This window comes from Hippocampus zosterae, chromosome 9 (genome assembly GCF_025434085.1).
Source record: "Hippocampus zosterae strain Florida chromosome 9, ASM2543408v3, whole genome shotgun sequence".
NCBI lineage: Eukaryota > Metazoa > Chordata > Actinopteri > Syngnathiformes > Syngnathidae > Hippocampus > Hippocampus zosterae.
The window spans coordinates 15,557,994-15,579,907 of NC_067459.1; the positions used below are offsets into that span (position 1 = coordinate 15,557,994).

Genomic DNA, 21,914 nt, shown 5'->3' on the forward strand with positions numbered 1-21,914 from the left:
TTTTTGTTCCTTTTGGGCTCTTAGCAACCTGATCTTTCTCAGGCAATAAAGAGGTCATTGGAAGGATTTCCTATTCTGGAGTTGGTCCTCCCTGCCACGCTGTGTGCAGCCAAGATTTATTTCTTGTTGCCCACACAAGTCAGGAACAAAACATTTCTTCTTTTCTTTCTGTCCTTTTGAGTGTTTGCATCACAACACGGTGTTTTGGGGGAGGGGGGCATCATAGTTTATTTATTTGTGCAAAAATATACAATCACAGCTTGTGCTGTTTTGAGGAGGCCCAGGGTGAATCTGTGCACAATGGAAACATTGTCAAAGTGGTCTGGTTGACAGAGCATGCTTCCATTATCACATTACGTCCCCTTCAAAGCATCAATACTCATAATCCAATGCACATGTTTGTGAGAGAGGGAATAAAAAACAAAGGAAGGCCTTTTGTTTAATTTCTTCCCGACATAATACAAAATCTTATATCATTCTCTCAAGTCAAAAAGCACAAAGTGAAAGTAGGTCCTTCTCTGTTGAATAAAAAAAATGCCCCTTGTAGCAGGACCCTGCTTTTTGGGTGTCTGCTGCCCCCTGTCGAGCGGCCCTCAGCATCCCATCCACCGCTCTTTCTTACTCAATGGGTATCCTCTGTCCACCCTCAGCAGCTCATTGACACGCCAGTAGTTATCCTCCTTGAAGAAGTACACCCTGCCGTTGGTCCAAGTGAAGGCGGCGTCCGGGCTGGCGGGAACGCCGCTGAAGAGCATGGACAGCGGCCTGGGAGTTAATATGTTGTACTTCAGCTCATCCCACTGCCAGTAATTAGAACCCTGCAAGCAAACAAATGCCATGAACGGACTGCACGTTGAGCACCCGAATGAGGAGCACGCTCAAGATTTACCTTGATGAAAATAAGCTTCCTGTTCTTCTCCACGTACAAAGCCGCATCAATGTTAGGGGGGATGCGCTGAGCTTTTTTAGGGTAGCCGTAGTCAAGCACAAAGCCAGTGTACCGCCACACTTGATTACCTACAGAAACAGCCAAAACAAAACCAAAAAAATGCATACTTGGAGAGCATAGCAGATGTCGTCAATGATGCTAACCTACCACTTGTGTTGCTCAATGTCTCAAATTCAAATTTTTCAAAATGCACCAGGCAGCCTTTTTTTTTTACAGTGTGGCAGATAATTTATCTTAAATTAAGCAATACATCCCTCATTCCATCACTTTTTTCGTTTTTTATAATATGTTATTGCAGTGTAAAACTTTCCAAAAGTGACGCAAACTCTGAATCAGGCATCTCGAAACGAGTCCAAATTATTAATTCTCTCGGAGGTAGAAAACCATACTTTACAAGTGCATTGTGAGTGGCTAAGATGATTTGATAGGTTTAAATCGTTCAACAGCTAATCAGCTAGCCTTAAATCCAAACAAATAATGACGCCAATGTAGTGTAGTGACTCACTCGGCGGTGATTTACCTTTAAGAAAGTAGGTCTTATCGGTCCTTGGCGACTGCACCGCTGCATCTATGTTCCCAGGGAGCTCCTTCCACAGCCTATCGATCCTTATTGGTGTGTTGTGTCCCAGATTTGAGATGGTCCACACGTACTTCCCGCTGAAAGCAAATGTCTTCATCCAAGGACCTAATTGGACAAATATGAAAGGGGAGGTCTGGGACACAGTTGAAGGCTGAGAGAAAGGCAGCGACCCCTCGTGGTGAACTGCATACTGTAATTGCTAAACTTATTCCAACTCTCCGTTTACCGTTACAACTCAGTTTAAACTGATATTCCAAAAGAAATCCTAATCATACCCCTAAAGAATCGATTTACTCGAATGATAACTGTACTCTAAACCGGTGTTTTTCAAACCCTGTGCCACACCAGTGTGCCACGAGACATTGCCAGGTGTGCCGCGAGAAAATATCCAATTTGTATGCCTGTGCGGTCAATCGCCCAGAAAGTAATCGTGTAGTACCCTCCCATACCGCTGGGGAGCAGCAACAGCTAGCCAATTGCCTTGTGTTTAGACGAGAGACAAGCGAATTTGTGACGTATGAATGCAGGACGACGGTGAAACGATAATAATATTTATAATAAATGTTAAAGACGATAAAATACTTTTTTCTTCGTGATCATTTGATTCCAATTCTAGCTGTTATAACGTCATTCTTCAATGTTAAAAACGGTTATAGTAACAATATAACACGTTAATTGTTAAAATAAGCGGGTTTTATTTTTTACATTTTCAGCTTGTGGTGTGCTGCGAGATTTTTTCAATGAAAGAAGTGTGCCTTGGCTCAAAAATGTTTGAAAAACCCTGCTCTAAACCCTACCTCAACTCCTAATAGCTCACCCCATTGATATGACATTGTGGTGATATGTCCCTGTGATGATTGATGGGACACGTGTGACGATATAACTGGGAAAATTAATTTACTTTTGCAAACAGGTAGATCTTCCTATTATTTTTTGTTTGTTTGTTTATCATGGTGCTACCACGATGTTTTAAATGTTTGCTCTCTGGCGTCATACCAAGCATGATGGCATCCAGTGTGGCCGTGCACGGATCAGGGATGCTCTCAGTGTCACTACTGCTTTCAGTAGGAAAGACACTGTCTGAAGTTGTTGGAGTAGATAAAGTGTTGGTTGTAGGTTGGCCTAGGGAAAAAAAACAAAACACACAGTGGTTCGGGAGCCATTCTTTATGCATTTAAAAAAAGTACGATGAATTCGTTTTTAAAAATGATTGCTTGATTGCACTAATTTATAGCAAAAATGATTACAAACAGCTTTCAGTATGCGACTACAAGAGAGCAATATTATATCTAAAAGGCATTGCTTTCAACGATTGTCTATCTATCTATCGAAAGAAGTCGTCTGTATGCAATATTTCAGGTCGCCTTTCAGTCAGTAGGACTGACACTGTTTTTGAATGACTCACCATATAGTGCTTGGATGCCTCGCACATCATCGAAGTGCAGCTTGAAATTGCTCCGGTAACCGGTATAAACGGCAGCCATGAGGGCATTACTGAACTGAGAATGACCCAAGCCGAGTGCGTGACCAATTTCATGGGCCGCCACGATACGCAAATTAGAGCCGTAGTATGTCCCCTCCGTCCAGAACTCATCTTCGTCAAAGTGGACCATTCCAGAGTCTGGTGCTTCCGCATGGGCCAGTACATGACCTGCAAAGGAGTAGAGGAGGATGTTGATGATGATGATGATGAATCAGCAGCTATATTCCATTTTAACAAAAAGTTTTTTTAAAAAAAAGACTAACCACGGCCATCAAACGGAATGCTGCAGTAGCCATCTCTCTTGTGGAAGGCGATCCTGATGTCACCTCTTCCGTATTCCACCTCTCTAAAGGTCAAGTCCGTCACGTCACTCCAGTACTTGAAGGCCTCCTGGATGGCTGTTTTCACCAGGGCTTTCTTCATGTCCGGTGTGTAGTTGTAAATGCGGTAGGTCAGATTTTTTTTCCTCCAGCGACCTGAGAAGATATGAATACAGTAGCGTCTGCATGTCTTCTTTACCCTCTGCAAAGAACAATGACGACTTCGGTTTCTTGAGAGGAGTGGTGGTCTCCATTTATATCCTAAGTTTGCGTTACATTGCCCCCCGGTGGCCAAGGTGCGAACACCAGACGGAGCAGCAAAACATGTCCATTGAACAGAGGCAAAAAAAAAAAAGCGGCAAAGAAACGAGTGCATTTGCTTCTTTTACATTCTATTTGATGATTACATTAATTTATGTTTTTTAAGAAGTAAAATATACGCGGGATTTTTCAAAATAAAACCAAATAAATTTTTGTCGGGTATTTACATTCAACCAATTAACAACAAAAAAAAGTTACATTTAAAACATACAATTCTGTATGTCAAATTATTTTACTATATCCAATTACTCCAATCACTACAAGAACCACGCAAACTTCTATCAAACAATTATAGAGGAAACATATTTCCGCCCCTCCCGCCCCAAAACAAATCAGCCTTTGCGATTTGAAAATTGCATCGTGTCGTCTATTTGAATTTGATTGATTCTTCAGCCCGACGACAGGATATCAAGCTTTGCAAAACACATCTGTGCAGCATAGATATTTCGAGTCATGAAGCATTAATCACCCATCACTCTGTACTTGTGCTGTTTCTTGTTGAAGGGATCCTCCAAGCCACAGCGAGGCTGCCTCATCACAGCCAGGGTGGCTTCGTCCAACTCTCCACTAGCAGGCAACTCATTCACCTTTTGGAAAACCCTGGAGACAAAAACAAACAAAATAAACAATCAAACTGTGGTCAAGAGGGAGACTTGACGCATGGCCATGACATTGAACACCTGCACAGGCTAATAAGTTCAACACAACCAAGTGCATTCAGTATTCTGCGTTTATGACGTGTGTGCGATTGGGGTCATCTTTGTCAACTGGTTGCAGATTGTATAACATGGAGTCTTCATCTAGTATTATTTGACGTCTTTTTGCTAATGTTATCGTAATCGCTATCAGCAAAACAATGCTGAGCAGCAGAGAGGCAAAAATATTAGCAACAATTCTCACTCTCTTTTTAAGTGCCTTTCAAGTTACCTAAGAGCTTGGATGACCTCCTCCAGGTAGTTGGGGTCGAGCGGATCACTGGGCTCATTCAGGTAGCCATATTGCTTCAAATAGGCCTAAGATGTACAGAAAAAAAACCATTAATGGAGTTCCTGGAATTGTAGTTCAAACAGTACACTGAAAAAGCATATTACCTGTGCCTCATTCAGTTCCATCCACTGCACCACTGCACAGAAAGCGCCGCTGCAAGCGAGCACCAAAAGCACCACCAGCAGCTGCCCGCTGCGCTCCATCTTTGAGCTCTGAGGTTCCCCACTCGGAATTCTACACTGGAGTGCTCAGCCAGAGCAGGCGACGGTACTTTTTAAAGCGGGCCTGGCGTGTGACTCAGCGCCGAGGAGACAATGAGCCATCAGGGAAGAATGCAGATTCGAGAAAAAGGCTGCACTAAATCTGCGCGCACGCCGTTGTCTTGTCAAGTTTTTCTGAGAGAAGTCACAGCAATCGTTGGTGCTGTATAATAATAATAATAAATTTTATAACATGCGTAGAGGCAACCGGCTGCAGGTTAAGACCGAGAAGAGGAACTCTCATGGTTGCAAAGCAACATAATTTGGTGAAGGCGCTAACTCAAGAGTTGAAATATTAAAGTGCATTGAGTTGATGATTTGACCTGGCGCATTTTGGAATGTGGGAGGCAACCGGAATACCCGGAGAAAACCCACCCACGGTGAGATTATGCACACAGGTAGGCTGCATTGTCAAAGGGAGCCGTTTTCAGCACTTAAGCACTATAGAAAATGGATGGATGGATGATTTTGCTTTAATTTATTTTTTTTGGTCATTATTGACAGAGAAGTCCAATTAACAGAGAGGTAGGAAGGCCCGCTCATGTCAAAAAGAAATACTGTGATTGACCTCCGACCCCTGACTCATGTACATCATCATCATCAACCGCAATAAAGTTACAAAAGTGCAGCCGCAGTAAAATCTTGAAGCAACGCGCATTTCATTGTTCAACTGTGTAATGAAGCGACCATTTAGCTTTTGATAAGACATCATACAATGCAGATCCAGCAACTTTTTTGACATACAGTATGTTAAGTAGCCGTTCTCACCTTTCCTTTGATTAAAAAAAAAAAAAAAATTAACACCAACACATTTCCACGGGATATGTATGCAACTCCTCGAATTGTGCGACCCTACTTATGTCTAGACACACGGCTCAATTTTAATACGGAGATGTTTGTTTGATTTTATGGGTTTCCTCTTTATTTCGCCTTAAGTGTTTTTTATTGTTCTTGTCTTAGTGGCTAGCAATTCTCAGTAGCGCATAAACAGACACGAGGTTTATTCTCGAATGACTCATTGGGTCCGTTTTTTTTAAAACCCTAAAACCAAAGATCCTGCACTCAGGACATTTTGATCTATTGTGCGTACCCCAATGTTTGGGAAGCCATGAATCACAGAGTATTCTGAGAGGACACGTTGTAAAACAAAACAGTCAAAATACTTCTCCACAGGACGGTTTTTCTGGAATACGTGGCAGAGATTTTTTTTTTTGGAAGCCATGAGTGATATTGGGCTTCGAAGTGTCTACGGCAGTCTTGAGATACATCAGGAATAACACATGGTGATGTGCAAGAGGTTACACAATTCTGTGTGCGTGCAAAGAAAATCAGGGGATATACGCGAGGCCTGAAGCCAAAATAACCAAAACACCCAAAACAGGATGTGGCTGGAAGTCTCCGATGCTCTCATTTTGCTTTCACAACCTTTACGCACGGAAGCCACATCCACATCGTTACATAGAAGCACTTTGGTGAGCGCCTTGCTCCTGATCTTCGGTGGGAATTGCCTGACTGTCTTTTGGTGTTTGGGACACCTCCAGGGGGCAAAGTGCAAGCTTAGTTTTAGCAAAATCTTGTTGAGCTTGTAAGAACCAAAGAATGTATCACCAGCATGTGACAGGCTATCTCATCTGGTTAGGAGCACATAACATTATTGGAGAAACTGCAAAAATTGTCTTTTCACTCACTCAATACTGATTTGGATAAGTGCATCAGTGTGTAGCCAGCATCTGCAAAAAGCTTAAATCAAGACTGATGGTGACAGAAACATTTAAACTGAATAAAAAGGGAATAAAACACTGACAGTGCAACCCCACCTCCCCCATCAGCTGGAAATAAATCATCAGTGACTAAAGTACAAATTTCAATCTGTTTATTCCCTGTCTTCGATGACAATTATCACAGTCAGCACCTTTCACTGTTCATTCATATGAACAAATTCCAATATGACAAGATTCTTTGATCGAAGTCAAACTTTAAACTTAAATATTCCTATGATTTTATTTTTTTACACAATAATGGACATCTCCTTCATTTATACCAGCAACGTGCTGTTTTCCTATCGATTACACATGATCAATTCATGATCAAAGGGGGGGGATTGGTAACAAAAATAAATGCTTGCAATATCTCAACTTTTTGAAAAATGAAGACAATTTGCAATTTGGTTATTTTAGGGTAAGAAACATGACGTCGATGCGCATAATTTGCTTTCTCGGGACAGATATGGCCCCTGGGCCTTGAGTTTGGCACCTATGCTTGAGCAAACAAAGAGCGTGTTATTACACGGATCTTCGAAAGGACATCGGAGACATTTGATCAATGCTCAAATGACTTTCTACACAGACTTGGCTTGGTCACCCCAATTCTTGTTCAAACTTCTAAATTCCAGAGAAGAAGTCTGCATGAGCGGGGATCAATTTGGCACCGTCATAGACTGGCAGCGTTCTGAAAGTCATTTTGGGGAGAGGGGGGGGGGGGGTGTCATCAAACAACGGTCCGATGAAACCTATTCATCGCTGTCGACGATGTTGACCTTCACCCTGTGCCAGGCGTTACTCAGCACCCCTCTCAGGTTCCAGATGGGAGCGACCGTGTCGGGCTGCATGTTGTAGCTGTTGTCCACGGCCTTGCAGACGATCTCCAGCTGGCGGGCCTCCGAGGGAAGAGGGGCCGTGAGCTCCCACAGCTTCCAGGCCCAGGCTCTCCCGGGCGGGGGTGAAGGTTCGGGACTTTGCCCCCCGTCGCTGCTCCTCAGCTCGGCCACTTGCCACGTCTTCCCACCGTCCAGGGACACGTCCACGCGCACCACTTCTCGTCCGCCGCCGCTCCACGCGTAGCCCTTCACGGTCACCTCTTCGCTTGCGCGGGGGACCGCGGCGCCATCCGCCGGCACGGTGATGGCCGACTGGACGGGCAGCTCTTGGATGGCCGGAGCCGACTTGAAGTCGACGGTGTCCCAGTCGGTGGTGGGCGAGAAGCCCTTGTAGTCGTTCTGCTGCCAGTGGCTGCCGCTCTCCTCCGCGCTCACCGTGATCTTGGACAGCCACTTGACGTTACGGGCCCCCACCGTTCCGGGCACCACGACCCGCACCGGGAAGCCGTGGTCGGGGGGGAGAGGCTCGCCGTTCATCTCGTAAGCCAGCAGGACGTCGCCTTCCTCGCCAATGGCCTTGTTGACAGGGATGGATGCGCCGTACGTCGTCCCCGTCACGTCTTTATCCAGCCCCTCAAACTGCACGTGGCGAGCCCACTGCGCCGCATCCGCATCGTATCCGGCGGCCAGCAGCACGTCGCGAAGGCGCGCGCCCGCCCACGTGGCGTTACTGATGGCCGAAATGCCCCAGTTCAATCCCTTCACCTGCTTGACCGCGTTCATCTCGGAGCGCCGGTTGCCCGCACACTGCAGCGTGGCCGTGACCGTGTGCTTCGGGAAGCGCTTCTTTAAGTCCTCCAAGGACAGCTTGAGACCGCCTCCGGGGAGCCCGTCCACCCGCAGCTCATACGACGCCGGGTCCACCCGCGGAACGGGCAGGTGGTTCCTCTTGAAGAAGATGGCGGAGGGCGTGACGTAGCTATCCGAGAGAAGCTCGGGAGGCGGCTCGGCGTTGAAGGGCTTCAGGCTGTTGACGCGCAGCGCGGGATGTCGCTCGGGGTCGGACGAGTACGGATCCGACGATGCCGCGCTCTGCTGCTTTTTCTGGTCCTCCGCTCGCAACTCGCCGACCTCGTAGACAATCACAAATGAGACGGGTGATGAATGCGACGAATGGAGACACAACGCTTCCGCTGTTAGCATTCCTCAGCGCATTAGCACCTTGATTTACAAGTTTCATTTGTTACGCAAGTCCCAAAAGTCTGCTTTTGTAAGCAGAGCGTAAGTAGAGCGGCAAGCTAAAGCTTTTTTTATTCCCCATCATGACACTCGTGTTCCTCACACCTTATATTCAGAGAGCATGGCCAGCACGTGCTCTTGGTTGTGCACTGCATAAAGCGCCCAAAAGGGTTCGAGGGCCCCGCCTGCCGCCAGCAGGATTTTATCCCCGCCGGGGTGCACGGCGACAAACTCGGTGATGTCGTAGACGCCGCCTTTGTAAGTGACCCACACGCCATCTTTCGGCGTGCGATGCTTGGTGACCTCTTCTTGGCTGAAGACGGGAAGCTGGGAGGGCTGCGCTTTCAGCTGAGCGCTCACAATGTCGCTCTGCTCCGCCTGCACGGCAGAGATAAGAACGCCGTCAACAGGTCATCAATCGCAAAGCGCGGCGTCGAAAGCCACTTTGTCAACGGTGACTTGATGTCTTCTGCACTGAATCATTTCTCATCAGTTTGGAAATCATCCACACTATCCAAATAGGTAGTTGTCCAAATTTCCTGACACAGAAATGAGAGATGACCGAGATCTGACGGGGAGGCTGAGTTCAGGAGGAACAAGCTGAGTCACTGAAAGTGGGAGTCGAAAACTGACTAATGTGCCGAGTCAGGTTTCTGCTGCACCGTTTGCAAAAACACGGCCTGGTCGGGCGTGGCAGCCGACAACACGAACAAACTTTCTTTCTTGGAGTTCAAGCTTACAAGAGTAATAGAGCCAAAGTGGTAAAATGGTGTCAGAGCTAAAATATCAGATTTTGTTATCTCTCAAACAACCAACGTTATTCCCCTAAATGTATCATTTAAATACATTTTTAAAAACCTAATTTTGAAAGGTTTTTATCGGAAATATAAAACTTGAATCTAAAAAGAATCTCGAAAACCAGAAAGATATGCTTTAGAAAATCCAAAACTGAGCATATTCAACTATTCTCATAAAAATTCTGACTTAATGCTTGAGTTTTTAAAATGTTCAAAAAAAACTGGTGACTAGTTTCAAAAACGTACATCTTTACCACAATTCCGACTTTAACCCTTTCATGGGCAATTGTTACAACAATGGACATCTTATCATGTTATCAGCTTGCATGAAAGTATTCATCTAAAAAAGATACAATTTTATTCTTGCAAAATTAAAATTTTTGGTCATATACATGTATGCCCTCCATCCATAAAATAATTAAGTCAGTCAGCGGGGACGTTATTTTGTTCTTTTTAATGAGCCATTTATTCCTTTCACAGCTGGATCTCTACTGCTTATCTTATCAACTGAAACAACCGGGCGTGTCTTCCCAACCATTTCGCATGAATTCTTAAGCTTACGTTGCACAAAGATGCACAGAGAGCTGACCTTGTGATGGTGGAGGCCATATGCCAGGACAGCTCCCGTCCCGGCCAGGAGACCCGCAAAGGCGAGTCGCAAGTTTGGAGCGTGTCCAGGGTGCTCCCATCTCTGTTCCTTGCTGTCATTATTGTTGCTGCTGCTCACGAGACGAAGCGAACACCACGCTCCAGCAGAGGACGCTTGGGGTCTAGGAAAATGGAGACAATATGGTGAGGACCCCAGTTCACTTCAAAGAGGGATGAGAAAAGCCACACAGTACCTTTGAGGGCTGAGCGGACCAAAACGCGTTAGACGGTGACAGTGTCGAAGCACGAGCATTGCATTAATGTTCTGTAGGGAAGATCACAACGAGAAGATTTGGATCAAATATGAAATGAAAAACGAAAAAGAGCGTGAACACATGCTGTGAATCGGGAGGTCATATTTTGAGTCGATAAACTCCCCGTTGGTGAATGAGTAACGGAGGGTGTCGTTAAACTGCTGCAGTTTTATTTTGAAAAGATGTGACTTCCTATCATCCTTCCATGTCACAGACGGTCACTGTGGATGAGGCGCAATCTAATGTGTGCAGACGTCGATTTTTATCCTGATGCTGTTTTTACGCCGGCGCTCACTCCAAAGCATCTGTTACGGGTACATTCTAGTCAAAATGCCAAAGTGCAACTTTCAACTCGACACCTCCTCCCGAACCCACCAATCAGCAGAGAGCTCACAAAAAAGGAGCTCTGTTGGTAAACACTGATCATGCAGGATACTGACTACTTCTACTACAATTCAGCCCGAAAGCAATTTTTCTCTTTTCTTGAGATGCGCCAGTATCGAACAACAACGATATATGAAGCTTTAAGAAATATTAGCAGAACTAAACCGAACATTAAAAAAAAATTAAATAAAATAATGAAAACTATTCATGAAAACTGCAGTGACACAATAGATTGGTGATCTTATTTGAGATTTTTTTCTTTATTCTGTCTGTTCCAAGAAAATTAATCTTGCATTTTGTGCGGGCCTCTAAATCAACATCTTCGACCATTGAAAATATTCTGTCTAATCTGAGCAAACACACATTTGTAATGTGGGTTTTTTTCCAGTTAAAGTGGGCTAATTTGGTCAAAAGTAATTCCACTGTGTTAGCGAAGAGACAAAGGTCGAAGGTCAAACAATGGCTAATGATATTTTTTGTCTTTTTTCTTTTTTTTTGTCACTCAGTAAGAGTACAGTACGGGTCTTAGGCGGTTAAGAGGGGGAAATTATTTAGTGTGTCCACGCCTACACTCCACACACACACCCAGCCCCACACACACACACACAGCCCCACACACACACACACACACACACACACACACACACACCCAGCCGCCCCCCCCCCCCACACTTTTTATTTAATATCAAGATGTCTGGGAAGACTCATGCGAAGGAAATGACACACGGGCAGCCAGAACAACTTGAAAGAACAATCAAACGCGATTGGGGCACTGAACTGAAAGATAAGTGACAATTAAGTGCAATGGAGGCCTCCAATAAACGTGACTCAGATCCGGTGGCGGGCCATGCATTTCAACCGTAGGCTTTCAGTGAACACATACACACATTAACAGTACATTAACACAATATTGGCTCGTCAAGCAGCACTTAATTTCAGGAGCATTTAAAACCATCAAGTATGCACTCACAATTAAGAGCAGGAAACTAAATTTACAGATATTGTCAAAAATAAAAAGATAAAAATACTAAATAAAATGCCACCCAAATTACGCTGTGTGATCTTAAACAAGTCTGTCCAATAAATTGTGCAATGTTGCAGTTTCACATCAGACACCAACCAAACAATAACAAAACAAACTATTCTTTGAAAATAAAGTTAACAGATCATTTGCATTTTGAGAATAGGCTATACAACAGCAAATAACTGAAAATGTTGAGCAGCTGAGCTTGAACGAACTTTTGTGCACGAAGGTGACTACAATGCGCCATTATAAATTGCACGTGATCAGATTTATTTCATACATTTTTGATATATTAATATATAATATAAATGAATCATCTATTATTATATTAATATCAACCAAGTTAAAGTTCACAAAGATCAAGGGGTAGGACTAGTTTTTCACTTCTTCCTACTTCCTTTGAACATGTAAATTGTGCGAATGATGACTATCCCTGCCAAATTTCTGTTATCTGTTTATATGTTCAACAAACAAACAAACAAACTCTTTAAACAAATAACCAACTCAATAAGATATATACTCATATGTTAGTAAATTAACTGCAAAGGCTGACACTATAAGGACAGACTGTGTATTGGGTTCTGGAGTTTGTCAACGGGTTGTTTGTAGAGAACAAGATGTGCACTTTCTCCTCGGGCTAATGTTGCTAACAGTTAGCAAGCTTCGCAACTGATGACCAGGGCGCATGAAAACACCCGACCGTGAATATTTGCCCACAAAGAGGACTTGGTATGATGTTTTAAGGGTGCAGTGTGGGTAAATAAAAAAAATAAACTTACGTATGCGCTGTCAGACGCCCGCTTGAGTTATACTGCTATGCCACTGCAACACACCAAAAAAAAAACCCAAAACCCAACACACGTGATGTGATCCCAGCAGCAGCAGCGGATAAAGTTGCAACCGGGGAAGAGACGTTCAAGATCACAAATGTAGTGTTGTAAAACGGAGCATAAATACCATTCATAGCGAAATAATTCTAAACTATTTTTTTTTTCGTGTACATTTGGTCATGTGATCCAAAATATTCTGATCAACATTAAAGTCGTCATCCGGCCAGGATGGTCCATTTTTCACGAACAAGCTCAATTTAGCTATGTATTTTTTTTTAAATCAGGAAAATCAATCTGTTTTGGAAAAATCCATAAAAAAACAACGACTTTTAAACCACACTCTTTTAAGGGGGTCAATTCTCGTGCTGACATCATTTTGTTCAACCCACTCTAGTGTCCCTTTAAATAACTGTAGCAAAGTAATTCCAAGCATTCACCACACACAAGTAATTTCAAAAAGTACGTCTGATATAATTGTAAACCAGAGTACTGTAATAATCATAGTTGTATCCAATCCAATCCAACTATGCAGTTTAATCATTATCACTGTGCTTTTTCTCTTCTTCTTTCTACATACATTCTTGCTGCTGGAGGCTGTAAATTTCCCCATTGTGGGACAAATAAAGGATATCTTATCTTATCTTATGGGAAAATCACCACAAAACAAAAACTGCACTTAATAATGCATTTTAAATATATTTCATACACACATTAAATAAACATTGTACCTAATTAATTTTAATACGTGAATATTTTAAGTTTAAATGCAAATGCATTGGATTTAAAAGTTAAATCACAGACCTGTACTCAGTAATATTTTTGTACACCACTAGAGGGACCATACCACCCTTTGATAACACTGAGAAACACATTTTGTAGGGTTAGGCCTGACAATGTTTTTAACTCCTTTTTGCTGCAAAATCCTAAACTGATCAAATTTTTTACCTATCACGTCAAGGTTTATATTGGATCATCGTTTTCTTAAGAAATATGAAATAAATGCACTTACACCTTGAAATACGATTTGGACACTTCCACACAGCCTCAAATGACCACCATGATCATCAAAACACTGTTAAAAAACAGTGTGGTTATGTACATTTTTTTTTAGTATTTTAATAGACCGGAGAACATGACGGTCTACTCTTATATAAATTTCCCAACAGTAGCGCTTCTGAAATAAAAGGGAATATTACCATTCAATCGGTGGCTTTTTAAAAAAAATTCTTACTGTCCACGTAAAAACCTCTTGTAAATGACAAAATGCATTCCTATTTTTATTTTTAGATGATAACGTTAAAAAAAAGACGTGTTAATTTCCCTTATTTAATTTTGGTTGAGCTGCACTTGCACCTTTTGTTCCCCTTTTAGTTTATATTATGCATCCACAATGTTATTCTCAGATTGTAAATTTCTCCATATATAGCTTTAAATTTTGCAGTTCTTGCTGTTTTAATTCCAAGATACCTCATTTGGTTCTTCTTTTACCGTGATTTTGCAATATGACAAATGTGTCAAGACAGTGTGATGAATACAAGGTTTTAGATATTTTCTTTTCATGTATGCGTCAGCATCTGAGTGACGTGCAAAGTGTGACAAAGACGACAGAAAATGTAACTTGTGTGTGTATACCGGTTTATTGACGTGGAAAAGATTCACTACACAATTTAAATAAAATATTCCAGAAACTGGAAAAAGGGCTCCCATCATGACGGCGTCTATACAGCACAGCACGGAAAGGATCCATAGACCAGACTTGTGAAATCCAAGTCAGAAGAACTTCTACGTATAAACAATATGGAGTTGCGCGTTCACTGTTGTGTCATCTTGGCTGCCTCAGCTTTGATGAGGGAGATGAGTTCCAGATTGATTAGAAACACGAAGCGAAGTCCCGCGATCTATAGAAAGAGATGCGGTATGTTAACGCCATACGTGGCATACTGTATAACTTGTCTGATATCCTTGAGATGCACCTCCACCACTGAGTTGTTGTTTAGTTTCCACTTGTTACCCGACAGGACCGGTCTGCCATCGATGTAGATGGGTCGTCTACCCTCATTGGCGATGAAGAAATCTCCGTTATTCTTCAGTTTAATGATTCCTGCAAACATCAACTGTCATTTCGCCCTCACGCGCCGGGATTTCCAACTCCTTATCAAGTTCAAATACCTTGTTTTCTTGATATTTTCCAGGCGGGCCCCTCTAATGACAGATCTACATCGATCTGTTTATCTTTGGTTGCACGGCCCAGCGTAATCTGAGGGAGGAGAAATGAAGAGAATGTAAGAAACATACCGCACTTGAGTGCAACTTGAGCTCTTCAAGGTACACTAGTCACAGTGGGTTTGACCTACCTCTCGGGATCTCATGAGGTAGCGTACCATCCGTCCTCTGAGAGCGGCCAGCGTCTGGTTGTCAAAGTCAGGCATGCTCATCCCTGTTGCACCCAGTTGCAGTTTGGTGCAGTACGATGTGAAAAAAAAAATTCAAATGTAAATGTAAAAAAAAAGCACTCAATATTTTTGGGTGAAATTCCAAATCTTTACTTCAAAGTGGGGCTGTGTGATATGGACTTGAATTAAAATGACATTTTTACTTTCATTAAAAAAAAAAAAGATTTCTGCTATTTTTCTCCTTCCTTCCAAAATGAAATTTAATCCATTTATGTTCTCTGCTTACCAGAAATTAAAAGCCACTTGTTCCTTTTTTTTTTAAATTGAAAATAAAAAGCTGCTAGCGCAGTCAGAATTTAGCAACACAGTGCTTTTCTGAACTAGCTCCTTTGAGTTCACAGTAATGTGGTTTGGGTAAAAAGTGCATGTCTGCATACGCTTTTTAAATATGGAAATCATCCTGACAAACATGTTTTAAATGAATCCATAAAATCGTTTCATCGACTCATGTCATTTAATGAAAGGCGCAACATTCTACCTGTGATACTGTCCACAAGGACTTGCCAGCGGGGCAACTCTTGCTCCAACTGCCTGATTTCCCTTTTTTGGTGGCGATCAGATATCATCAGTTCTGGAAAAGGATAGCATTTTTTTTTTCATTCTTTCAATCCGGGGAATGACCGTTATGATGCAAAATGAAACTTTGACCGCTCCTACCGTGTTCCAATACTTCATCTCTACTCTCCCTGGATGTGAAGACAAGTTGACAAATGGATTAGAGGTGTAAAACGCATTCATTTTCACCAGGACACACAACCTTGCAATAATCTGAGAGTTTTGGGGCATAATGAACCCCCCCCCCCCACACCCAAAGAAAAAAAACTAGTGATTTTAGGAAGAACAATTCTAAAAAGGGATTTCAAGAGGCCTTTAGCTTTGGCCCTAATAACTATAGAAAAATGCTCTCATTTGTTTTCAAATTTCAATTTTGTCACAAGTCACAAAATGAACACAGAGGTCAAAATTGAAGAATGCCTTACTTCAACTTGACATCATCAACAATCTGCTCGGCGTCAGAGAAGTTCAGGACTTGGTCCCCCTTTGGGAGCGGCTGGACTACAACACAACACACTTATTCACCACACAACAAATATCCATCCATCTATTTCCTGATCCGCTTAACCTCACGAGGGTCGCGAGGCATGCTGGGACCTGTCCCAGCTGTCTTTGGGCAGCAGGTGGGGGACAACCTGAACCGGTTGCCAGCCAATCGCAGGGCACATAGAAACGAGCAACCATCCGCCCTCACACACTAACACCCATGGACAATTTGGAGTGTTCAGTCAGCCTGCCATGCATGTTTTTGGAATGTGGGAGAAAACCGGAGTACCCGGAGAAAACCCGTGGGACGGAGGTGTACATGCCAACCCCACACAGGCAGCCCGGAGCCGGAATCGAACCCGGAACCTCTGCAGTGTGAGGTCAGGGCATTATGCATAATGCATTAGCTAAACAGTGGCCCACGGGGCTGTCTCACAACAAATATGTATGCAAATATTTACAGCACAATGTAAGTCAGTTGTTTTATTAAAGTTCAGTTTGCAAAAACAAACAATTGCTATGTCAACTGGAGTGACACCGAGGGATTTGAATCATTTCAAATATTGACAAACGCAGTGAATGGAACCGAGTGGATCCTGTCCACAATCAATTACCGTAATCAAAAAAATCAAAAGGAAAATGATATCTAAACAATATTACAAGTCAATATGTAGTCAAATTTCTCAAGTAAAGTCTATTAACTTTACTTGTTTGTGTGACGATAGTGAGGAGACAATATTTGGTTTGGATGCTTGGGCCGACTCACCACTCTGGTCATCCAGTAAGTAGTACTGCTTCAGAAGCTGCCAGTGGAGCAGCAGACTTTTGGGGGTTCGTGACTGGTGAAAAACACTCGGGTGTTTACTCAGAAGATCCTGGAATGTGTCTAATTTGGGCTGACTCGTCTGTGTGAGGACAAAACAAAGGAACACACAGCCGATGCCATTATAATATGACAATAGTGAGGCAATGATAAGAGAATGGCGTTCACTGACCGAGCCAATCTTGGCCAGTAGTACTTCCTCAGCCTGGCTGAAAAGAGCTTTACTTTGTATCGCCGCGACGGCTTCGGGATGAAGCTGCCGCATCGCCTGCCAAGCAAGTCTGAACGGCCACGACCGCGGGGGAGGAAGAGGAAAGCCAAGGGTGGAATATGTCAGCACGGCTGAAGGAGAATACGCTGCCCCCGCCCGGCGTCTTACTTTGAGATGACGGGATCGTAGAGCAGTGAGTACCACCGCTCTTTAATTTCTCTCAGAGTGAAGCGACAGCTGAACTTGACGCCCAAATGGACGGATGTGAGGTCTGTTGTCTGCAGAATTATAACCATATATTCACATCCACAATATTGACACTTTATTACATCTACACAATCTATTTTAATTTAATTTACTTTCATTTTCAGGACTAATGAGATCGAATTTAGCCTGCCTATTTGCTCGGCAAACAGTATCATCGTAACTGTTAAACATTCAATCTGCACTTTGAAAAAAGGAAAAATACAATAATTGTAATAATGATTTGTTATAATGTGCTGCGTGTAAATGTTCAATAAAAACGAACTATATTAAGGTTTGAAACTCACCTGCAGCACGGCATTAATAAGCAGCAGGTCATCTGTCGGCTTCCAGCGACCCAAGTCTTTTGTCATGTGGAGCGGTTGTTTGCTTTTTTTGACTCTTTTGGTGATCGACGTAGAATGCATTAGCATTGTGAGAGGCGGCGTCAAAGACGGTCCCGATTTTGCCACCTGAAAAGACATGAGGTTTAAAAAAATAAAATAAAATTTAAAAAAAGATTAGAATTAAAATCAAAGTTTCACATCTGTTTTTCCACTCCGACTATTTCTCTTTACCTTCTTTTTCTCGCTGGAAGAAGGCTCACTACCCGAGCAACGTAAAGGCTCCATGAGAGGAGGACCTTTAACACGACTCGTTGATTTGACGAGGCTGCTTTCCACCAGTTCATCGTCAAACTTCTTCCTCTTTATCGATCTGCGGGTGTCGTTGGACAACATTGACACAGTAGATTCAGTACACTAGACTATCACGAGGCACAAGATGCAACACATTTACATCTTTACTTATTATGATAATTTTATGAGGACCGAGCCAGAACACAACAATAGATTGAAAGTAACCTGGAGGAACTTCTGCGTTTTGGAACACCACTGCCAAATGCTTGCGTCGCCGTCCTTTTTACATCTTTTATGACAAGCGACTCTTCGTCTTCTGAGCGGCTGTGTGAACTTGCTACCGCCATTGGCACACCAGGCTCAACCGCTTGCATCTGCTCAAACAGATCACAATTCAGACGTACACGACATATGTTTGCCTTCTCAGCGAACGATCACTTCATATGCAGAGATAAAGTAGATATTTTAACAAACTATGGGATGGGCTATGATAAGCATTTATTAACACTGCTAGATTCAAGTGATACAGGAGACAGCAAAACATGGATGTATTGTATGTCATGACAGCGAAAAAAACCTCCCCAAAACACAACAAATAGAATATCTTCAGTTTGGATTTAGGCTGCTTCCAAATATGGACAATGAGATGCTTGATATCACTGAAGTACATTCATTAGTGTTGTGCAAGCGGGTTCTTTCAGAAATTCAGTTGAAATGTATGATTGATGTAAATAGACAACACTGTCAAGATGAAACTTCTGCAATATGAAATTAACATAATCTGACTGTGATCCTACTATTCAAATGGAGTATATTCCATCTGTTTTGGGATTGTGTTTATGCTTGGATTTTTTGGACTCACTGGCTTCATTTTATCCATTTCAAATTTGAACCCTCAGTGAAAATGCACTTTAGAAATGGTCTGATCTGTAATTTTGACTCACTGGCTTCATTTTATCCATTTCAAATTTGAACCCTCGGTGAAAATGCACTTTAGAAATGGTCTGGTGTTTAATTTGGATCAAAGAGAGTTTGCTAGGGTACGACATAAATTCTATGAACCCCAAAACCTTTCGGAACAGAAAACTGTAAATCCTGCAGTTTATATTAAGGGAAAAAACTCAAGACGTTTCTCCCTGATTTCTTTATTTATATGCTTTATGTGGACTGTTCTTATATTTTATAGTGTTCCTGTATATTGTTGTTTGCAACAAGGTTTGTATTTTAAAAAAAACATAAATGGATACCCCCCCATAACAAAATTAATTAAGATGTTTCCTTAATAATGAGTGAACCTAAAACTTATCTAAAAATGTCAACAACATTTCCAAAATACTTAAGATGTGCGCTTTCACCCCCCCAAAAAACAATGGAAAATCCTTTTTGTCGCCCTTTTGGACAAACTAATGCAGGCGATGCCACTTTCCTTTGCAGCTCGTATTTTTGTTTACATGTGAGCGTTAGCCACAGGGCCGACCCAACGAACAAAACACGCTCGACTCCGTCATATCTGCTCTGACGATCAATGCAAAACAACATTAATGTGAATCGCACTTGCTTGATTTCATTTCAATAACAGGTTGGGTGTGTTTTCCAGGCCAGTATTTGTTGAGCTAAATAATTGCTCCAATGTGAGCCAAAGTTAGCCTCTATTGATTAGCAAGCTAATACTAGCGAGGTGCACGTTCTCGTGACTCACCGTTCCTTCGTTGGTTTACTGTGGTATTAGATCCAGTATTTGACTGCGTGTGTATTGTATATCGATACGTAGTCAATCAAAGCAGTGTAAGTGGTTTCTTGATTGCACTACATAGCGTCATCGGGACAAAAATCAGTTAGCATAAAGCTCGTTGTAGTCATATTTTCTTCTTCTTGAAAGGTAACGGCGAAGTCGGTTAAAATGTTCACGGCGCAATAGCGGCACCGTGTGGACTGGATGGACAGCAGCGTGGTACAGTACAAAAGAAATTGGTTTTACTGTATTATAATGTAACCTACCACGACATTACTTCTGCAAAATTGCAATAAAAATTAAATAACATTGACTGCATTTTTATTTCATATACATATTTCTTGTTGTATTTTCAATAAGAGCTATATAAAAATATTTAAAAAATAATAAAATACAAAACAACCACAAAAAAACATTTTACGTGATGTTTTAACATTTTTTAATTCATCTATGAATAATCTGACAAATAATCCACTGCAGGCCATGGAATAGCCAAAAGTAAATTCACTCATTTATTTTCTCGATATTCGATAATATTTCAACCATGAATGGTGGATGAATGAGTACAGTCTTCTGTCCAAAATAATCTTAAATCACAAAAATACAAAACGGGTGTTCCGGTGCTCCAGTGGTTAGCGCGTTCTCCGGGTACTCCGGTTTACTCCCACATTCCAAAAACATGCATGCAAGTCTGATTGAACGCTCAAAATTGTACCTAGGTGTGAGTGTGAGCGTGGATGGTTGTTCATCTCTTTGTGCCCTGCGATTGACTGGCAACCGGTTCAGGGTGTCCCCCACCGACTGCCCGATGACAGCTGGGATAGGCTCGAGCACGCCCCGCGACCCTTGTGAGGATAAAGCGGATCAGAAAATGGATGGATGGATGGATGAAAAAATACAAGACTTCGCTATTTCTATGCTAAAAACTCCTGTTTCTCAAACGAGGTGTTTCAGTACAATAAAACAAAGATAAAATAAAATGTTGTCTGACATGGGTCAATAAATACTCGACATGCCATCATATACTAGCTAGTTGAGACCGTGTATATATTTACAGTAGCCGTATACGTATCGATCATTTTCATTTATTTCATTTTGACACATTGTCTGTTGCAAAACCAAACATAAACATAGTGCAGTCCAGATGCAAGAACTTTGACATCCCACACCAGATTTCTGAGAAATTCATGTCTATGTGCCAAAGTTTAGCTACTGGCTTGCCAGTTCTAAGAACATCGAATCATTTAGGTTCGACCGAAATAGTAGCGTTGATGATATATATTTGGGCAACACATTGGCACAAATGAACACACACACACACGCGCGCGCAAACACACACACACACAGACACACGCACACACACACACTCACACACACACATCAGAGATGTGTTCCTCGAGCCGGTCCTTGGCTTCGAGGACCGGCTCAAGAACCGAGAGGCGGTCCTTGGTCCTCGGCCTTGGCCTCGGAGTCAAGTCCTTGGTCCTTGGCCTTGGCCTCGAATTGCCGGTCCTCGGACAAAATGAGGGATTAGAGCCTCGAAACACTTGTATAAGGACCGCAAAAATCACGAACGAATCTAATAAATTCCATCCAAGGAAACCCATATTGATGGTTTAACTCTGGCGCTTTAAGAGGGGCGGGTCTGCCACTGACAGGTATCAGTTAGTGCAACCTATAAAGAGCGGCATCACAGTTAGTTTCAATCACGGTTTGTTGCGTTCGCGATCGGCAGTTTAAATAGCATGTAAAGCCTTTCTGTAACAGCGGTGTCTTTTATTTAGTTATTTTTTGCACAGTCGTCACGTTCGTGCGGTCGAACTAGAATGTTTGTTTGAACCAAGTAATTTGCGTTACAGCTGGAGTCAATAATGGTCCCTTGGTCCCTGGCCTTGGCCTTGCCTCGGAAAATTTTCCAAGTCCTTGGCCTTGGCCTCTGAGTCAAGCCCTTGGCCTTGGCCTGGGCCTCGGGTTGCCGGTCCTTGGACACAACACTTACACACACACACACACACACACACACACACACACACACACACACACACACACACGCACACACACACACACACACACACACACACACACACACACACACGCACAC

General features: G+C 42.6%; 3 protein-coding genes across 3 annotated transcripts; all 3 read right to left on the reverse strand.

The window, feature by feature from the left end:
- Positions 1-202: 202 nt before the first annotated feature.
- Positions 203-4,907, reverse strand: mmp19 (matrix metallopeptidase 19). Its single transcript, XM_052077343.1, has 9 exons — positions 4,745-4,907; positions 4,581-4,666; positions 4,123-4,253; positions 3,276-3,488; positions 2,935-3,180; positions 2,526-2,651; positions 1,470-1,634; positions 890-1,017; positions 203-818 (listed from the first exon to the last, which is right to left on the reverse strand). Exons 1-9 carry the CDS (start codon positions 4,841-4,843, stop codon positions 594-596), a joined length of 1,419 nt encoding a protein of 472 aa, XP_051933303.1. The 5' UTR covers positions 4,844-4,907; the 3' UTR covers positions 203-593.
- Positions 4,908-6,758: 1,851 nt separating this feature from the next.
- Positions 6,759-12,780, reverse strand: suox (sulfite oxidase). Its single transcript, XM_052077346.1, has 5 exons — positions 12,622-12,780; positions 10,375-10,445; positions 10,122-10,302; positions 8,841-9,113; positions 6,759-8,627 (listed from the first exon to the last, which is right to left on the reverse strand). The coding sequence occupies exons 2-5, from the start codon at positions 10,431-10,433 to the stop codon at positions 7,410-7,412; spliced, it is 1,731 nt and encodes a 576-aa protein (XP_051933306.1). The 5' UTR covers positions 10,434-10,445; positions 12,622-12,780; the 3' UTR covers positions 6,759-7,409.
- A 1,510-nt stretch (positions 12,781-14,290) lies between these two features.
- mcrs1 (microspherule protein 1) lies at positions 14,291-19,982 on the reverse strand. The gene is made up of 14 exons (XM_052075398.1): positions 19,781-19,982; positions 18,307-18,455; positions 18,022-18,160; positions 17,752-17,916; positions 17,369-17,478; positions 17,162-17,270; positions 16,933-17,071; positions 16,106-16,181; positions 15,783-15,811; positions 15,604-15,696; positions 15,027-15,109; positions 14,842-14,929; positions 14,646-14,773; positions 14,291-14,570 (listed from the first exon to the last, which is right to left on the reverse strand). Exons 2-14 carry the CDS (start codon positions 18,453-18,455, stop codon positions 14,484-14,486), a joined length of 1,395 nt encoding a protein of 464 aa, XP_051931358.1. The 5' UTR covers positions 19,781-19,982; the 3' UTR covers positions 14,291-14,483.
- Between the last annotated feature and the right edge of the window lie 1,932 nt (positions 19,983-21,914).